The following is a 17,572-nucleotide window of genomic DNA, read 5'->3' as shown; positions in this document are numbered from 1 at the left end:
GACTTGTGGTCTTTGAATTGAAAAAAATAAAAGAATTGGTTAATTTAATGTCCTCCTCATTCAGACATATCGTCAAAGGTGAAGACTGCAAACAATCCTGCAAGACCTTCTATTGTTTAAGATGCAACCCCACTCAACTGAAAAATACCCCTTGTTCTACAGTTATGTCCCAGTGTGTCGCTGATGTTCATTTGATCTGTTCACCAGTGTCCGCAGATAAAAGAAGAGAACCTAGGCGGCAGGAGGAGAGAAGTGCAGTCTATCACATTAAAGTGTCTGTTTGCAGCCACCAGTAATTTATGGAATAGTCATTGTGCAAGCTACTAGAAGGCATCACATTTTGCATGCAGTAATTACCCACCCATGTAAAAACCCACTACAGTAACCAAGGCCAAATTTCTTAGAATGAGTCAAACACAGAGTAAGTTGTGTACACAGAGGAACAGCTCTTACTTCAAGAATGCTGGGTAATTCTTCCCACATATTTGGAAACTGTCACTCTGCGTGCACTACTGTTGGAACAAGTTAAGTGTTATCTTAACTGACAATAGTTTGTTTGGGCAAGAGTTTCTTCAGCAGTTTTGGGCGAGATCAGCAAAGTGACACCCTGGCGACAGAATCTTTCAATTTCCAATAAACCCGCGTGACCTTGCTTTGGTTATAAACCGACTGTATGGTCGGCAGCAGGAGAAGCTACTTTGGGTTTTGCCGTCGCTTTTCGGAGCTAAATATTTTTTCAGAGGTAAGCTTGTTGGCAGGGCCCAAAGGGAGCCCTAATGCAAAAACAAACATATGATAGGCTGCTTCTCAATGTTGTTGGGCCTATATATATGAATGACAAGCTTCTGAATCTAGAAAAGCTTGGAATATGCATGCAGAAAAACAGAGGAAATTGCAATTGATTTGCAAGCCTGCAACATGCGCACCAATACAAACCTGAAATGCCCTATAGGAATATGACATACGCAGTTCCAGAGAATAAACGCTGCAGTATTTACATGGGCAGTCGCATGTACTGAGACGCATACAGAACATAAAGTTAGACAAACAGAGGCCCCTCTAGTGGACTCATACATGGTGTCAAATAAATCTCCCATGGCATGTTTAAGAGTTTAAATGGCGCCTCAAATCTGTCTCTTTAATACATAGGGAATGTGGAGGACGAAATGTGCCAACTCACCCCCCCCCCACCCGCATCCAACCACCCCCTCCCTCGAACGCCACTTTGGCTGAATCCCAGATGTCAGGGACGTCATTCATCAAACCGCTCCCACTCGCCAGCAATTACGCAAAAATGACAGGGATGTTTGAACAACGTTTCTTGATGTGCGATTATTGTCGCATGTCTCGACAATCAACCTCCATTGTCAGCGTTGAGACACCCGCTCTCTCCGTGTCTATCATGTTGAAATGTATGTTTGTTTTCTGTAAGATATTCCTGATAACAGATTGACCTTTCCTGAGCGAATTTTCTCTCTGCCCCTTTCCGTTGTTATCTGTCAGTCTTCTGGGATAATTGCATCCATTGGAATCTCAGCGTATTAACAAGACAATGGATGGACGACATTAAGTTGTCACGTCACATTGACGGTGTCATCGTAGACCGATTGGGAAGACACTACCGGCTCTGATCTTTTCTGTGCGTAACAAAACAGTCCCCTGGGGGTGACTGTCATATTTAGTGGACCCGAGACAAATCACTGGGTTTCCCCTGCTCGTCTGTCAGGGCCGTGATGATGTTGTGGTTGGTTTGGCTGCAGGAGAATGTTGAGTCGAGTGGGGACGTCTGTGAGCGTCTGCCAGACGCAGACTTGGGTCCTTTTTTGAAGTAAATTATTGTAAATATTTGTTCTGGTACGGTAGGACAATCTGAAGCTGACTGTTAGCAGATATGTGGCATTTTATTGGCCAAAGTTGACTGCATTGAAATAATGAAAAAAATAAGCGGCACTAAGTGCTGCTCCAAATACAGATAACATTAAACACATGTAACACAACATTAACATTAATGACAGTGAAATTGCTCCATGGCTGATACTTTAAAATAATGTATCATTTATCTATATAATAAATGACCAACGTGTAAAGTTGCTCTTAAAAAAAAATTTAAAAAAATCTTCCCTATTGTAAACATAGGATTTAAGTCAGACGCAAACTGAAACTGGTTGGAAATTTTTCATTTTGTTTTTTTTCTTAATCAAAATGCAGAATATAATCTTATCAAAACAAGTTTAAAAATCCCTTAAGAGAGAATTATAAGGGAGCTGATAAAGACCTGTCCTCGGGCTCTGACAGATGCCTGTTCGCATCTCCTTATACCTGGGGCCAGATGAAGAAAACTCAACGTCGCTCAGTCAAATTCAGGAGTAAAACTGAATGCACAAAGATCTGCACTATTTTCACCCAGTTATAAAGATGATCAGATATATTGTAGATATCTGACGGATCAATAATTCTGCCTTCTCTATCCCCAGTCACCTGTAAACCATTGTTGATGATATCTCCATCATCATTTTTGGACATATGTAAGATGTATAATAAAGTCCAATTACAATATTGATGTTTTAGTTTATAACGCAGATAGTAAAGAATCCCACAAAGTTCTTCACAATAAGGATATAAACACGTGGAAATAAATAATGCCAGTGCAAATAAAAGTACAATAAAATCTGCCACACAGAAGTCATTCAAATCAGCTTTTTGAATGTTTCTCTATTGCTGTGTAGAAGTGACTAGACCACACTGTTTTAATGTGTGGGATGTTTCATGTGTATCCTATTTAAGCATCCTTTAAATGACTAATCCCATGTTTTTGTTTTGGATACATTTTTAACTATAACAGAATGTAGTGACACACATCGTCTGGGACACATTAAACGACAGAAGCTGTAGAAAATGAGGGATGGAAACAGTTAATGTCATAAATAAACTTAATTGTTGGTTCACCAGCCTAAATGACGTGGCAATGCATCACTCCGAAAGAAAATCCCTGCAAGCCATAAAATGAGAATTAGGTTTTTCATAACTTATAATCGTGTTTCAAAGTTCAGTCTGCGGCATTCATTTAAATCGTTTAATAGAGAACGTGCACAGCTCCAGCTCCAGAGTCTTGTAGGATGTGGCTGCGACATCGTGCACACGCTGCGAAGAGAAAGCAGATTATATGTAAGTTGAGGTCTAAGGAACAGGCAGAAAACTCGGCTCGCTGGTAAACCTCCAAAATTCTTCCCACTTTGTGCCCAGTGTGCAGCTGGCTCCCAGTAATGCAGAAACACAACTGAAGAATGGAGTGAGGATTATGGAGCAGAGCGCTGGATGGTTACAGATGCCACGGTGCAGCCAGGGCAGCATTTCATTATTTGCCTCGCTGTTAGCCAGATGAGATCAGAGCTCGAGAATGCCGCAGATTATGGAAATTAAGACTGCTCGATGGTCAGGCAACTCCGCAAATGAGGGGCTTAATTTGGCTGCGGGAATGCAACAGCGATTCGTCAGTAACCGCAGACGGCGCTCTGGAGAGGAGCACGGCTTTCGTGGCGCATGTTTATGTCGGCGAAAACAGTTTAGGAAACTCGGCAGAACAAATTTGTTGGCCCTCGCTGTGGTATGAGAACGGGGTCTTCAAAGATTGCAGTTTCTCTCTCGCTCTCATACACTAGTAAAGACGTCCTGTGCAGTACCTTGCTGAACACCGCTGAGGTTTAATTTGTTTGGCCTTCGGGCCAACGGCCTGCCAGGTTTGTACTTTATCTATTTCAAAGAAAACAGCGATTACTGGATTGGTTTTCTGGGAGGTCTGGCGGGAATGGCTCGTATGCAGTTCATGAAGGTATCCGTGTCTGGGGCACTGCCACTGTCGGTTCTGCAGACTCACAATGGGGTGTTTTATTGAGTAAAGGGATAAAATTGGAGAAAGTGTCCAAATCTCCCAGTGCTACTTGACTTTTGGCCACTGAAAAACACCAGTCACCAAAATTAGTCAATGTTCAGACACATTTTTCTGACGTATTGGCAACGAAAAATCCCTTTTTTTTATTTTCACATTTCTTACAGTGCACATTATTTAAAACCTTCCCGAATGTTTCAGCAAAGTAAAAACAAAAAAGACAGTAACAGCACACTTCAAAAATATCTTAATTAACCGCAGCATTTCTGTTTATTTTGGAAGACTGATAGTATAAGATGGTAAATTTGAGCTTGCGGGTCAGTGTGACACGAGTGATCTCAAACTCTCACTCCTACTCGCATCTTGATGAGCTGTTCTTGTGCAAAGCTCAGACATAAAAGTGCAGTTTGATTCAAAATGATTTTGCTGGTCCAGATTAATCTTGAGCTTTATGCTTTAACGGCTCTAGTCAATTTAAGTAACTTGTGTCACATCAACAACAAATAATATTCTTCGATCTAATGGCTGAAACCTGGATAGAAAGTTGAGGGAATTTGTGGTGCGCCGCAGAACCCCCCCCTATAAACTGTCATCAATCATCCAGTGACAGTCACCTTTATGTGTGAAATTACACTGGTGTTTTGAATCAGCCGTGCAGGAGCACACACGTACTCAACAGTGAACCCGTTGGCCCGCTACATGTGGAACATTTTGTTGTAATTATGCCACCCAGCTGTCAATTCTTCCACGGATTGATATGATGAAGGAGGACAGATGTTTGTATTTGTGTGTGTGTGTGTGTGTGTGTGTGTGTGTGTGTGTGTGTGTGTGTATGTGTGTGGAGTTTATGGTAATGACTGACACAATGAATTGAAATCCGCTGCTTAGTTTGCCCTCAAACAAACTCCTCCGCCATTAATCTTCTTTTTTTTTCGTAGCTGCTTTTGTCAGAGCGGGCGGCCTTGTGTTTCGCCATCACAGCACAGCTTCATTAGCGATAGAAGTCGGCGGTCACAGTTGCTTAGTGCCGCAGACGGGCCGCTGAATCGATCAGGCTAATGAAAAGCTGTGAGGGCGAGGTTGTCACACAGCTGCTGCCGACTGCTCTCACTCCGTGTCTGATCGTTGGAGCGCTGCCAGTGTTGTGTTAATGTGATAGTATGCAGCGTTCACTCTCACTATGCAGAACAGGATAGTGTTCAGTAACACTCTCAAGGCTGTTTACATGAATGTAAGCGTTTTACAGTTGATTTTACACAGTTTTCTTCGGTACAAGCAACATTTTCACATTACAGGGAGTCATTTCATTTTATTTGAATAAAAATGACTTTAAAGAGGCTTTAAATAAAGAAAAAATAACCTCTCTCTTCCATTTTTCTTATGCATCTATGCCGGCGCCATCAGTAGCTGGAGGTGTTATGTTTTCGGGTTATGCGTCCATGTCATTCTTGTAAACATCTCAAGATTGAGACATCAAGATGCCTTGAGGGAATTTTTGGAATTTACTTAATTTTGGTACAAATGTTCAGTTTGGCTCACAGATGAACTGATTTAGAATTTGTGGTAAAAGGTCAAGGACGCTGTGGCCTCACGAAACACATTTTTACATCGTGAACACGATATTTTAAGAACTCCTCGAGATCATACTGTCACGTTTGGTGCAGACGTTCACTAGAACTCAAGGGTGAACTGATTAGATATAGGTGGTCAAAGGTCAAGGTCACGGTGGCCTCAAAAAACATGTTTTTGGCCTTTTGAACATATCATCTCTGCCTTTTCTTCAAATTGTTATTTTTTATTTTTAACTCAAAGATGAACTGATTTGATTTCAGTGGTCAAAGGTCATGGTGACATTATTTGAGTCTGGAAAAGAAATGTGTGTGGACTGAAACTACACTGGTTTGCGGAGGTATACAACCACAAGGCAGTAATTCTCGTTCTCTCATCTCCTCAGTTATATTTACTTTGCACAATAACAGTTTTGAGTTTTTCTTGAACAAACCCGTGAGACCTAAAAATCCTGTGTATCGACAGCATTTCTCACATAAGATGTAATATTTAATGTGTGTAGTTTAATCTTGTTGCATGGACTGAATTGGCCACAAATTGAATATAATATTTAATATGATGCTGATCCACTTGTTTTTCTCAATTCTCCACTGATATTGTGAATATTAACATTCTCTGTGGGAAAGTAATTGATGGATTTGTTCAGTTCTGTCTTCGAGGCCCACAGGGTCAGTAAACCAGAGGTGGAGAAGATGGATGAGTTCAGGAAAACCAACTCCAGTCTCATCCCATGAAAACGGGATTCTGTCATTGACCGTCCACCTGCGCTTGCTTCAATTTCACACTCTTGCATAATGTTCCCCTCCTGCGCTACATGCTGGAATCAGCCGTAACAAAGGGCCAAGGCCATCCATCATGGGCCGAGGCAGTAATCAGGAAGTGGGTGTGATAGAAGATTCAAACTGGGTGGATGTCCTAAAGCTGATGTATCCAAGTTGAATCCAGGTCCAGGTCTCTCTGACATATTTTTTTTCTTTCACTCTATGGACAGAGAGCTTGGCCTGAGAAAATCTGACCACGGGGGAATTCAGAAAATATTATGATTCAGGAACCAAATCCTCCCAACTGCTTTTCATTTCTTTCATTTAATTCTGATGGAATACTGTTTTGGACATGTACATAGTTACAGCAGTAACAGTACAGTAGCAGAAGATGGGAACCACTGATGGACTGTCAGTATTTGCTGCAGCTTGTATATGATGTGACATCCATCCCATCCATCCATGCATCGTCCCCTTCTCAGGGACAATGATCATTTATATATATATATATATATATATTTATATTTAAAGGGTTGTACCAGCATGTTCAAATGTTTTAAATAATTATATTAGTAATCATAATAATAGGTCTACAGTTCCCCTTATCAGTCCAGTAGCCAATATATACACGTAGTAGTAGTAGAGAATCAACACCCATTAACAAAAAAATTAAATAAAGCTAATAATGTGCCCTATTATCTTTTAGTTTTGCAGAAGAAGTGGAACTCAAATATTTTGCTGCCAGTTTGTTAAAGTCCTGAACACAATGAAGCCTACCAGAAACCTAACATAGATTTATATATATATATATATATTAACATAGCGTTTGTTGTAATCATGTCTCTTAAAAGTATATATGTAGTGTATTCAGGAAAAAACACTTTGTGGTCCTACAGTACGGCATTGTCACAGCTTCATGCTGTTTGCCGAGCTGTCGGAGCACTTCTGCGGGCCTCTTTGAAAACCCCCACATTAAACATAATAGCAGTGGTTACCTGAGCAGAAGAAACCACATGACGTCTGTTGCAGGGATTAATGTTGGTGGTGAAGCTATTTTTGCATTGAGACGTCTCACTGCTGGCTAATGGGATGAAGCAGCCTCTGAGTTTATAGCTCCATCTGTTTGGCCTGTGAGACAGGAGAAGCCGACACTGGGTCGTCTCCCGGACGAAGCCCTGTGCCCCCGCACGTGGTCGGCAGGTGGACTAACCTGTCTACTTAGCAGAAAATATGCTACTTGCAAATGTTGCACACTCGGACCGGTCAAGCGCTCGGGTTGCAGTCAACTTGTGGTCAGCTCGGGAGTGAAAATGTGTGATTTAATGTGAGGGCACAGCCGGTGTGAGCATTACAGTATTTGGTCTGTGTTTGCGTTGCAGGCTGATACTTTGAGGTTGGGAGACAGTCGAACAGAAAATGGCTGGTGACAACTCCGGTATAAAATGATAGATGATGACTTATTCAGATGAGTTATCCTGTCGCTTTAAACCATACGCGTGGACGTTATAGTGCTCAACACCGTCCCTCCTGTATACGCGGATCTGCTGCAACATTAAAACCAGCCACGGTTTTTAAAGAGTTCCCTCTGAACCACAGTAATGTCAGTTTACCTTATTTTATAGTGTTGGTAATTTTCCATGACTTCAATAAGTCAAAAATACACTGTATTTTAGTCGTCCTTCTAACTGAAGATTTGAGGAGCCAGGGATCGAACCACAACCTTACAGGTAGTGGACCACCCTCTCTACTTCCTGCGTCACAGCCAATGCATTGCTGTGTGTCAAGTTTGCAGCTGCAACTCCAGAAGTGATTCGTTCACCTTAGTTTAAAATGAGATTTTAAAACCAGAAATTGTGCAAGAAAGCAAATAAATTAAATACATTTATTAAATACAGCTATATTACTGTTTACCACATATAGGACTTTAAAAGTCCTATATGTGGTAAACTTTCATTGCTGCTGTCGTCCCAGTGTCAGTTCTAATGACAGGCAATAACAGTTGGGTCTGAGAGTTGGTGTCTTGATGACTGCTTCCTATCAGTTGATGAACAGAACACCTAAAGGAAGATAAGAACAGAAAGACATAAACAGTCAGTACTAATTCATCTCAAGTCCAACCTTGTGTGTCCGTTTGCTTGAGTATTCAGGAGGCCTTACTTACGCAGCACTGATAACAGCGCTCACGTGAAATTTGTATTGTTGTGACGGAATATTCATTGATCCTTGCAACACACCCTTAAGTTTGCAGTAACTTTTCAGATTTCCTGCAATGAATTATTTTCTTTGAAATGCATTATTATATATTATTGTGTGCCACACATGATACATGCTACACATTCCAAACAGTAAAGCATTTTATTACAAATTAAACTTTTTGAAATTGGACAATGGTACTTTGAGGTTTCATTTATTACAATTTTTTTTGCTGTCAATCGTGAACAGAGCTCCTCATAACAGACAAAAATGAAACATTTAATCAAAGACTAATGAAGAATATGGAGTATAAAGGATTTGATATCTTTCACAAGCAAGAAAAGAGAACATAATACCAAAGTAATTAATTGATTTAAGAAACAGTTTGTATTTTTGACAGTCCCTTTAGTAAGATATCTGGAAATACTTGCATTTCAAAACAATGAATGAATTGTAGATCTCACCTGCTTCTTCTCATTTGTTTCCTTGAAGAGCAGCAGGTCAAATTCATTCTCCATGGGGAATATGTGGCCTCCATGTTCTTGGCAGGTGTCAAGTGTCTCGCCATTATTGGTCCATTGACTGCTTTTGTCCTTCCTCATCTGCAGAATGCTCCTCACAAACGCAAAATCTGGAGGGTACCAGTCTTTGGAGCTCCTCTTATTCACATTCTTATATCTTTGGAAATCCTCACTATGTCTGCGGGTGGACTGGACACACGAGATGCTGTGATGTTCGGGCGAACTGGTCGATTCCACTGCCATGGCTTTTAACAGGCAGAAGTAATCCCCTCACATCTGAGTGCATGTGCTCTTGTCTTGCGTCTGTTGTTTGAACAGGACCGTGCAGCCTGTCTTATAGTGTCTGGGGCGGAGTGGGGAAAAAAAAGCGTTGCTGTGAGCTATTTGCTCAGCGGTCAAAGTCTTTGTGTTTAATGAGTACGCTGACGCCACCAGCTCTTTTATCCACTCCCTCAAGTTTATAAGACACCTGCCAGTCCTTTTATCACATCACCTTTCTGACGTCTGCGATAACCTTAGATTAGCTTATGCACACGTCACAATATGGTCCTTCTACTGTTGTCGCCGTAAGAACATCATGAAAAAGTATTTGTTTTCTTCCCCTTAAATGGCTCGCAGCGTTTTGCAGACATGTTGCAGCTTGAAGGACCCAAGGGCACATTATGCACCAGTAGATGCTGACATGGTAAATGTGTTGGGGACAATTACAGTTGTGAGTTGGAGATGAGGAACTAATTCAGTTTCTGTCTATTTTACTGCAGAAAAAGTCTAAAAAAGGCAAAGCACCAACGATGGTAAGGTTGGCCACAGTGTCAAAAGGAAATGAAGGATTATTTTTTTTCACTATTAAGCAAAAGAACTCGTTGCTCTAGCACTCGACAGAATCACCAGTAATCACTTACCCACCAGTGGCTGTCACGTTTGACGCACACATTTATCAAGCAATAAAAACATTTGCATCAGTGAAGCGGGCACACGCTTGTATTCCTTTTAAAGTTGATAAGAAAGGATCTGATATACAGTAGGAGTTGTGACAGGAGAGACGGCCCGATAACAAACCATTACTATCCCTCGAGACACAATCAGGTAAGAGGGTGTTACCACTGCAAAGAATAGGTTCATACGCAAACTGGGTGAAACCAATTGTATTTATTGGCCTCATTCAGGTGAATAATCACCTGTAATTAAATCTCATTAGAGAGAGCAACTACGTACATGTCCGTGAAGGCACCTTTAGGTGAACAGTCTATTGTCCACAAAGCAGTTTAGAACTCATGGGGAGGGCTTTAATTCAAGAGATTGAAAATATAAAAAATAAAATGGACTTGTAAATGAATGCAACACTTTGTTTTGTTTGTGGTGCACGTCCCATGCATCACCAGTAATTGGGATGATAATAAACTCTCAAAACTGACCTAGCTATACAATTAGCACACGCCCTCATGCCAACATGATTTACAATGTTGTGAAAGCTATCGTGGTGCATTGGGGTTCCGGTTTCTCCCAGCATGATATCATATGACCGTTTACACCTGGAAAAACATGGGAGATCCACGATCCAGATCAGAAGAGGTCAGCACACGATATATGTGTAAATGATCACCAAGACGTGTTGTGATCCGATCACTCAAATCACTTGCCGAGGGGGGGGTCTCTGATGTGAGCTGTAAACGGTATCCTGCTGTACAGTAAAATCAATGCGGACATGGTGGTTGTTTTAGTGATAGTGCGCCAATATTGGAGAAGTTCTGTGCGTGGTTTTAGTGCAAGTGAAACCAGTGGCTCATCTCCATTGGAGCACAATGGATGAGTGGTATACACAATGGAAGGATGGATGGGAATGATTAGCTGGACACTTTGGACAAGCAGAATGGCACAGGTATAAATGTGTTTCGCCCTTCCAATTGTGCTCGGATCACCCACGACCCCTTTTTAATTCCACATGTACACAAGATTAACCATCATTTGACCCCTTCTCTTGCATCCACTTTACACTTTTAACTTGATCTGCATTATGTTCTGCACCGGTATCATTTAAAAAAAATCTAATTCAACAGGTAAGGCTGTGTCAAGGAAGTTCTCATGCATCATCAGGAAGGTTGTCACGCATCATTACGAGACATTAACACATGGGAGTAACAGAGCGTAAGCACATAGGGATGTGATGACAGCGCCAGGAAAATTCTTCACCTATGAAAGGTAGATTTTTTTTTTTTCCCTCTTTCCCCTGAGGCTTCTCATTCCTTGTGCTGTTCAAGATGAGAAGTGTGGGAGCTGACGAGGGCAGAAATGGAGACAAGTTGAGCTCCTTGCCACTCTTCTACTCATGCTCACAGGACGGGCTGCTCTTGGGAGATAGAGATCAGTAAATCAAGCTGAGAGGAATCTGGCAGAGAGGGCGGGGATAAAGTGCATCTTCAAAGGCCGTCTGACGAAGAGCATAAAGATAACTAAACAATCCATCAGGAATCAGAGAATGTGATGAAAGTTGTATTTCAGTTTTCTTCAGTTTCCCAGAGAGCTTAGCCATGAGCTTTGCAGGTTTCCTGTGTGAATGTATCCAGGGGTGTTTTTCTCCTTCTTTTTTTTTTTTCTTGAACTGAAGGATTCTCATTGCCTGAAGCGAGTCAAGACCCTATCATGGCCTGCATGACTCTCACCTTCATCGGCCCCAAAATCCTGAAGTGGCCTTTGGTCTGTTTTGAGCAAATATTAAACTAAGATCATCCTAATCCCATGGTTCCTTCACAGTGAGCGGAAAAATCCACCAGCAGATCAATGTGTGGGGGCCAGTGGCGGATGTATAAAAAGTCGTCGGATGAAAAAAGGGCACCTTTTGAAAGAGGATCAGAGACTGAGAGGAAAAAAAGGCCGCAATGTTTCCTCCTTCAAAATGTGTTAAGCGAAAACTCATATAAATCCCCTTGAAAGTGGATTAGCAAAAATATCTTTTCCTCTTAGGTTTCATCCAGACAGGAGCCGCTCTGGAGAAAGGGGTGTCCCTATCTAAACATTGGACAGAATCTTATTAATCAAAGGCAGCAGTTCGTGAAACATAAGTCTTAAGTTTTCGCCCGGTGTGGCACGATAGATAAAAGTCGCTCGCTTTTCACAGTTTCCACCCAAACAGTGGAAGCTGGCACCACGTTGTAGGAAAGCTTAATTATAATATCACGTTGGATGTTATTGCTGTTGATTATGTGCTTTTGAGGACCCGACCTGCCCCCGAGTTCACTTCCTCTTCTTTTGCCTGGTTGAGACGTGCTCTTTGAAATCTGACTCACATTGGAGGTTAATGAGTCACCGGCCTGGTTCCCTGCTTTACTTCCACCCTTGTCCTTTGTCAAACTGACACATGCAGGCTCTCAAACATTGGATTTGGGCCTCTTGTGGGTAGTTTTGTAGATGCCCGTTGGAGTTATTTCTTTCAATCACAAGCACCCCAACAAACCTGGAGTGTGTGTTTTCTTAACCCCTGTCATTTTCATTTCGATTAATCTCAAACTTTGCCTGAGTGAGCACATTGTATAAACTCTAACACACATTATATCCGACACAGGAAAAAGACTCCATGTAGAGTTTGACTTTAATTCACGAGTGTCCAAATAACCAATTCTCCTTGTGTTGTATTGAACATATCTGCATACGTGGGCATAGTATAAACTGTAATATTAATTATCTGTTCATGTTCAAGCCTGTTTGAGTGTAAACCTAACCATTAAAGTTGATGGGAAATTTTTTTAATAGAACACTACAGGTAATAAATTTGTGGGGTTTTCACCTTTTTAGCATTTCACAATATAAGAGGACAAGAGTCTGTTGCATCTTGTTGAAAAGTGAATGCTGTTTATGGTTGCAGAGTGTACATGCATTATTGTGCACCCACCTATACATGTGTATTTTATTATCTTAAGAATGCTCCTGTAAAATAATCGTTAAATAGTGCGCCACTGACTTCAAACAAGGGGCCAATGGACGCTCGGATGGGTGCAAGTCATTGACTGTTTATAAAAAATGGAGGTAGACTTTGGCATGGAAAGTGAAGCCAATGCGAAAGTGCCTAAAACCTCGAAGGACCAGCAGAGGGCGACTCCTGGTTGCAAAAAAGATGTCTCGTTCTATTTAAGTCTCTCACCTGATTTATAACGTCACTAATCACATGTTACGATAAAATATATAGTATCAATCGCTAGTTTCAAGTCTTCTTAAATATAACATGATGTTAATTATGATCCCATTTTAGAGGGATACCTTGTGATTGACAGTTAGTACTTTCCAATGGGTGCAGGTTGCGGATGTAGATGGGCATGCAGTGTCCTCAAGCCCCCAGTGAGGCTCCACCCCCTGCTCCTCCAAATATGGTTACATCTGGTTGACAAAACCAAGATGGCACTGACAACAATGCCAAACTTGAGACTTTAAAATGGCAGTTAACAAACCAATGGTCAAGGTGGGTTACCACTTGGCTCTTGGAGAGATTGTGTTGGCTTTTTGAACAACGTGGGCGTTAAGTGTGTCTGTCTGAGGCTCGCAAGTGTTTTCAACTTTTTGTCGCTCTGTGCCATATGTAACATAGGGCCCTTAATTTACGTGTTGTCGTGCCTTAATGTTATGACATGTGATGGAGGAAACAAATCCTGGTGCTTTACCTCCTCTCTTCAATATCTTTGCTTAACAGGAATTTCATCTCCTCTAGGGGGCCAGTGAAAACAATCAAGGCAGTATCGTAGGCTACATGTTGTATACATGCATAGGAATTAAACAATGTTCTCAGCATCCTCCACTGCCTTTATTTACATGATGGCATAACCCAGCACTGTGGCTCTCTTTGGAAATATCAAGTTCTCTGCCAGTTCCTAATGGTTAATTCCAGTAGGGGTGTGCAGGATGCTTGGCACTGGCACCTAACAGCAAGCTTGTTTTCTTAGGGAAACATGTTTGATAGATCCCTCTTTTAAGACTCCAGCAAGGGGGAGTTTAGCTGTCATGTACCATTAGCCTGTAGCTCAGTCCGGTTCCAGCATATCCCACGTCTTTAAGGAGGATGGATGAAGACTATGAGATGACAAGGAAATGGTTGCCAGATTGGTCTGGTGTTAAGACACTAATAGTGTGTGAGAAAATAATTTCTGAGGAGAAAAAAATCTCTTGAGAATGACACAATCGGCTTGTTCATCTCAACCGGGCCTCCATTTAGCCTTGAGCAAGGACATCTGGTCACTCAAGTGGTTTTCAGTACATCCTAGCTGACACACACACACACACACACTTAATGTTCGGGTTTGACATGTTTGCTTTACCCCTGGCTTGTGGTTTTGCAACATTTTCATTTTCAGCTTCGGTGGCAGAGAGGACTTGCTTCAGTGCAACATTGTCAGCAAAGATCTCATGTTGGGCTCAGACATCCAATCGCAGGCTGTATTTTGATAAAAGTTTCTCATATCAATTATTTGGCTTTCCATACTCAATGCATTCAAGTGTCTGGGGTATATACTGCAGTTTGGGGGTCTGAGAAACATGCTGTACAAGATTTCCCAGTGTATTTCTCACAGGTATGAAATAATTGAATATTATATTAATATTATATCCTCAGAAACAGACAAACAAAACTGTTACATTTGGCCCAACAGCTGCGACATCTGCAGATCCATGCCCAACGAAAATGTTCCTGCACATGAGGATCTTTGTCATCCGAGGAGGCTTTTGCCCACATTTTACTGCGGTGACTTATGTGTTGTTGCCGATCCCCCCACAGCATAAGTGACAGCAGCTAAGCAGTGCTGAGTGTAGGGCTTTAGACCAGATTTGATTTGTCCTCTTTAGGAGTGCACTCCGTGGGCCTTTCCCACAGAAAGGTGGTGTCAGTTTTGCTGCAGTTGCTTAGTAGCACTTTTATTTTTCTATTATTTTGCATCTCAACTGAAGATCTGCAGCCCCCTATAATGCGAAGAACGTCAAGTACCCTAAACCCACTTCCCTCGCTCTGCTTTGTGCTGCCTTGGCACAGGCCCAGGAGGCAGGCAGTTGACCTGGGTCATCACAGGGTGTTTATGACCCACAGAGAGCAGCTGAGGGCCCCTGCTCTGTGAATTTGTGCGTCCTCGAGAATGCGGGCCCTGCTGTGCTGCTAATGGGCCCTATCCAAGATGTCTCTCACCCCCTACCCACCTCCCAGAGGAGGTGGGTTACTACGTCTTTTGATATTACATGTCTTGCGCTGTGATTTCCTCCAGAGCCCTCGATGATTCCCCCTCATCAAGATGTGCGGTTGAGAGTACAAACCAAAGAAAAAAAAAAAAACTGTTTAGTAAATGATTGCAAACAGAAATGGAAGTTTTACCACAATTTACTTACATTTCCCGCTATCGCTGTGCTCCAGAGTACGGTGGTGAAATAGCATTGGTTTGGTAGATTCACTATGGTCTGAACAACAAAGAAGTTGTCGAACTAGAATGGCACTCAGTAGAGTGCATACCTCCGCCAAGCCCCAACAGTCCTCTTATGAAACCACATTTACATTGGCTAGATCCTGATTTCACAATGTTAAAGAAAGTGAAAACTATTTCTTAGATCTGCCCAAAATTAGATTGTTTTTTTCTTGGCCCATGTCCCATCCTTCCAATAACTCTTGTGGAAATCCATTCAGCAGTTTTTGCATGATCCTTCTAACAAACTTAACAACCAACCAAGAACCAACAAACTAACTGACAAACAAATCAACAAACCAACCAAGCTACAGACTGACAGGGCTGAAAACCTAACATCTTTGGCGTAGGTAATAATCAGACTGTGGTACAGTGTCTTCCTCTTTTATCTTTACACACAGTCAAATCCATACCTCAGTCATAAGCAATCAAACTAATTTTTGTTTTTTATGTACAAAACACTTTCCCTCCCTAAGCAGCGTCCCATTTCAACTGAGGATAATTATTCCTACCTCTTATGACTTCAATACCTCTTTCAAGCCAAACATGACTCTCTGCTCTTTCGTGTATATATTGTTGTGTGATGAAAATTGAGAGCAGAGAATTCTGCGTTCGCTCACACCTCCGCCCACCTGGACAATTACTGCGTGAACTGGGTGTGATTGAGGGATTGTCTGGACCAAAAGGACACTTGTGACCCTATCTTTAATTTTCCAGGTTGCTGTGTGGGCCAACGATGGAGACGCAGTGTTCATCAGAGAATATACTCTGATTCGACGAGACCACCTCGCTGAAGAGCCTCTCCATGACGTCATCCAAAGGCCAGAGGATCCGGTAAGTGCCTGATCAAAAAAAACAACAGAACAGTCACCTCGGCCAATTTTTTGTACCTTTATTCGGACTTAAGAAAACTAAATCGATGTGTCAGATGAAACTATATCAGCCAATACATTTACGCAACACACCACACTAGAGGAGCAAAAAGTCAACCACATTACACCTTCGTTATGAATACAAGTGAATGATGATCGTGGGACATTGGGAGAGGAGGTGTAATCCGACTTTTGGCTGACGTAGCTGGATGTGAGGCACACACTTTACACTCACCATAACACACACACATGCACAAATGTTGCATGTTCCAGGGTGGGGTAGGTTTTTGGCGTCACATTGCTCCCACTCTGTCATCACCTTTGATGAGACGTTAGTCCTGGCTGTAGCGTTTTCTTCTTTAAGCCGATCTCTCACCCAGATGTTTCATCTAATTGGGCGGGATGGAGGTTTGAGCCGCTTTTGTTACAGAAATGCTCACCTATCCCATTATACCCTTTGTGATGGGATTGGTCTTGGTCCAATTTTAGAGGAATATGTGAAAACTGATCCAAGGTATTTGAACAATATCACACCATCTCTATCAGGAATGCCACCTTGAGGGGAAGTTTAATGTTGCACTTACCTATTTGCTGTGAGGGCATAGTGTATTTGAACTGACTGTACTCTGTTTCATATCACCTCCTTGGTAACGTGAGATTTAAAAAAATCTTGTCCACACATGTTTCACAACTTTTGTGACATCAATACACAGGTGCAAATAAGGTGCACTGGTGGTGACAGAACACCTGGTTGAGAATAGGATATACCTTTATTGTTCACCGAGGTGGACATTAGTCTTTGGCTCACCAAACACAAGAAAACAACCCTGTAAAAGCGGTTTTCATTTGTTTAATGATTTAACAATTTTCATTTTTTTCAGTCAGTAACCTTATAAAACAACTGCTAATTGACTAAAATGTCTGGCTTTATAGAAACTGGAGGAAAAAAAGCTGAAATTTCTCATTTAAGATCTGATGCTATGACAAAGACAGGAAAATGTAATTTTTAAACATTTTCAAAGTCAGATGAGAATTTTTCACTGGTGAATTGAAGTTTTCTCATATTTATTTGAAATACAGCACAGAACAAAGTGACTGAGTAAACTGTGGTGTTTTGCTGCATGTATGATGCGAACATGTCTTCAAAGGAGCAGACTCGCGGGAGCCACACGACTGATTCCTCTCAGCACTCAGCTGGTTTCGGTCTCAGTGCCTCTGCAGCCCTGTTCTATGTTGGATCTCGGTTCAGTATTAAACTTGATCCTCAGCCAAGACAAGCGCAGCTTAATTAGCAAGGAACCCAGGATGTAGATCTCAAACTGTATTCACTTTCTCTTGTTTGACT

General features: G+C 41.7%; 1 protein-coding gene across 3 annotated transcripts in view; it reads left to right on the top strand.

Moving 5' to 3' along the window:
* The window catches only part of LOC118102613 (ADAMTS-like protein 1), a 95,022-nt gene that overhangs the window by 17,150 nt on the left and 60,300 nt on the right, over window positions 1–17,572 (top strand). For all 3 annotated transcript variants that reach the window (XM_035148923.2, XM_035148922.2, XM_035148925.2), the window contains exon 2: window positions 16,073–16,189. In XM_035148923.2, the coding sequence (XP_035004814.2) occupies window positions 16,073–16,189 (117 nt within the window). The remainder of the gene's footprint in view (window positions 1–16,072; window positions 16,190–17,572) is intronic.

This window comes from Hippoglossus stenolepis, chromosome 23 (genome assembly GCF_022539355.2).
Source record: "Hippoglossus stenolepis isolate QCI-W04-F060 chromosome 23, HSTE1.2, whole genome shotgun sequence".
NCBI classification, from domain to species: Eukaryota; Metazoa; Chordata; class Actinopteri; order Pleuronectiformes; family Pleuronectidae; genus Hippoglossus; species Hippoglossus stenolepis.
The sequence above is the reverse complement of the archived record's forward strand: the minus strand, read 5'-3'. Positions and strand labels throughout refer to the sequence as shown.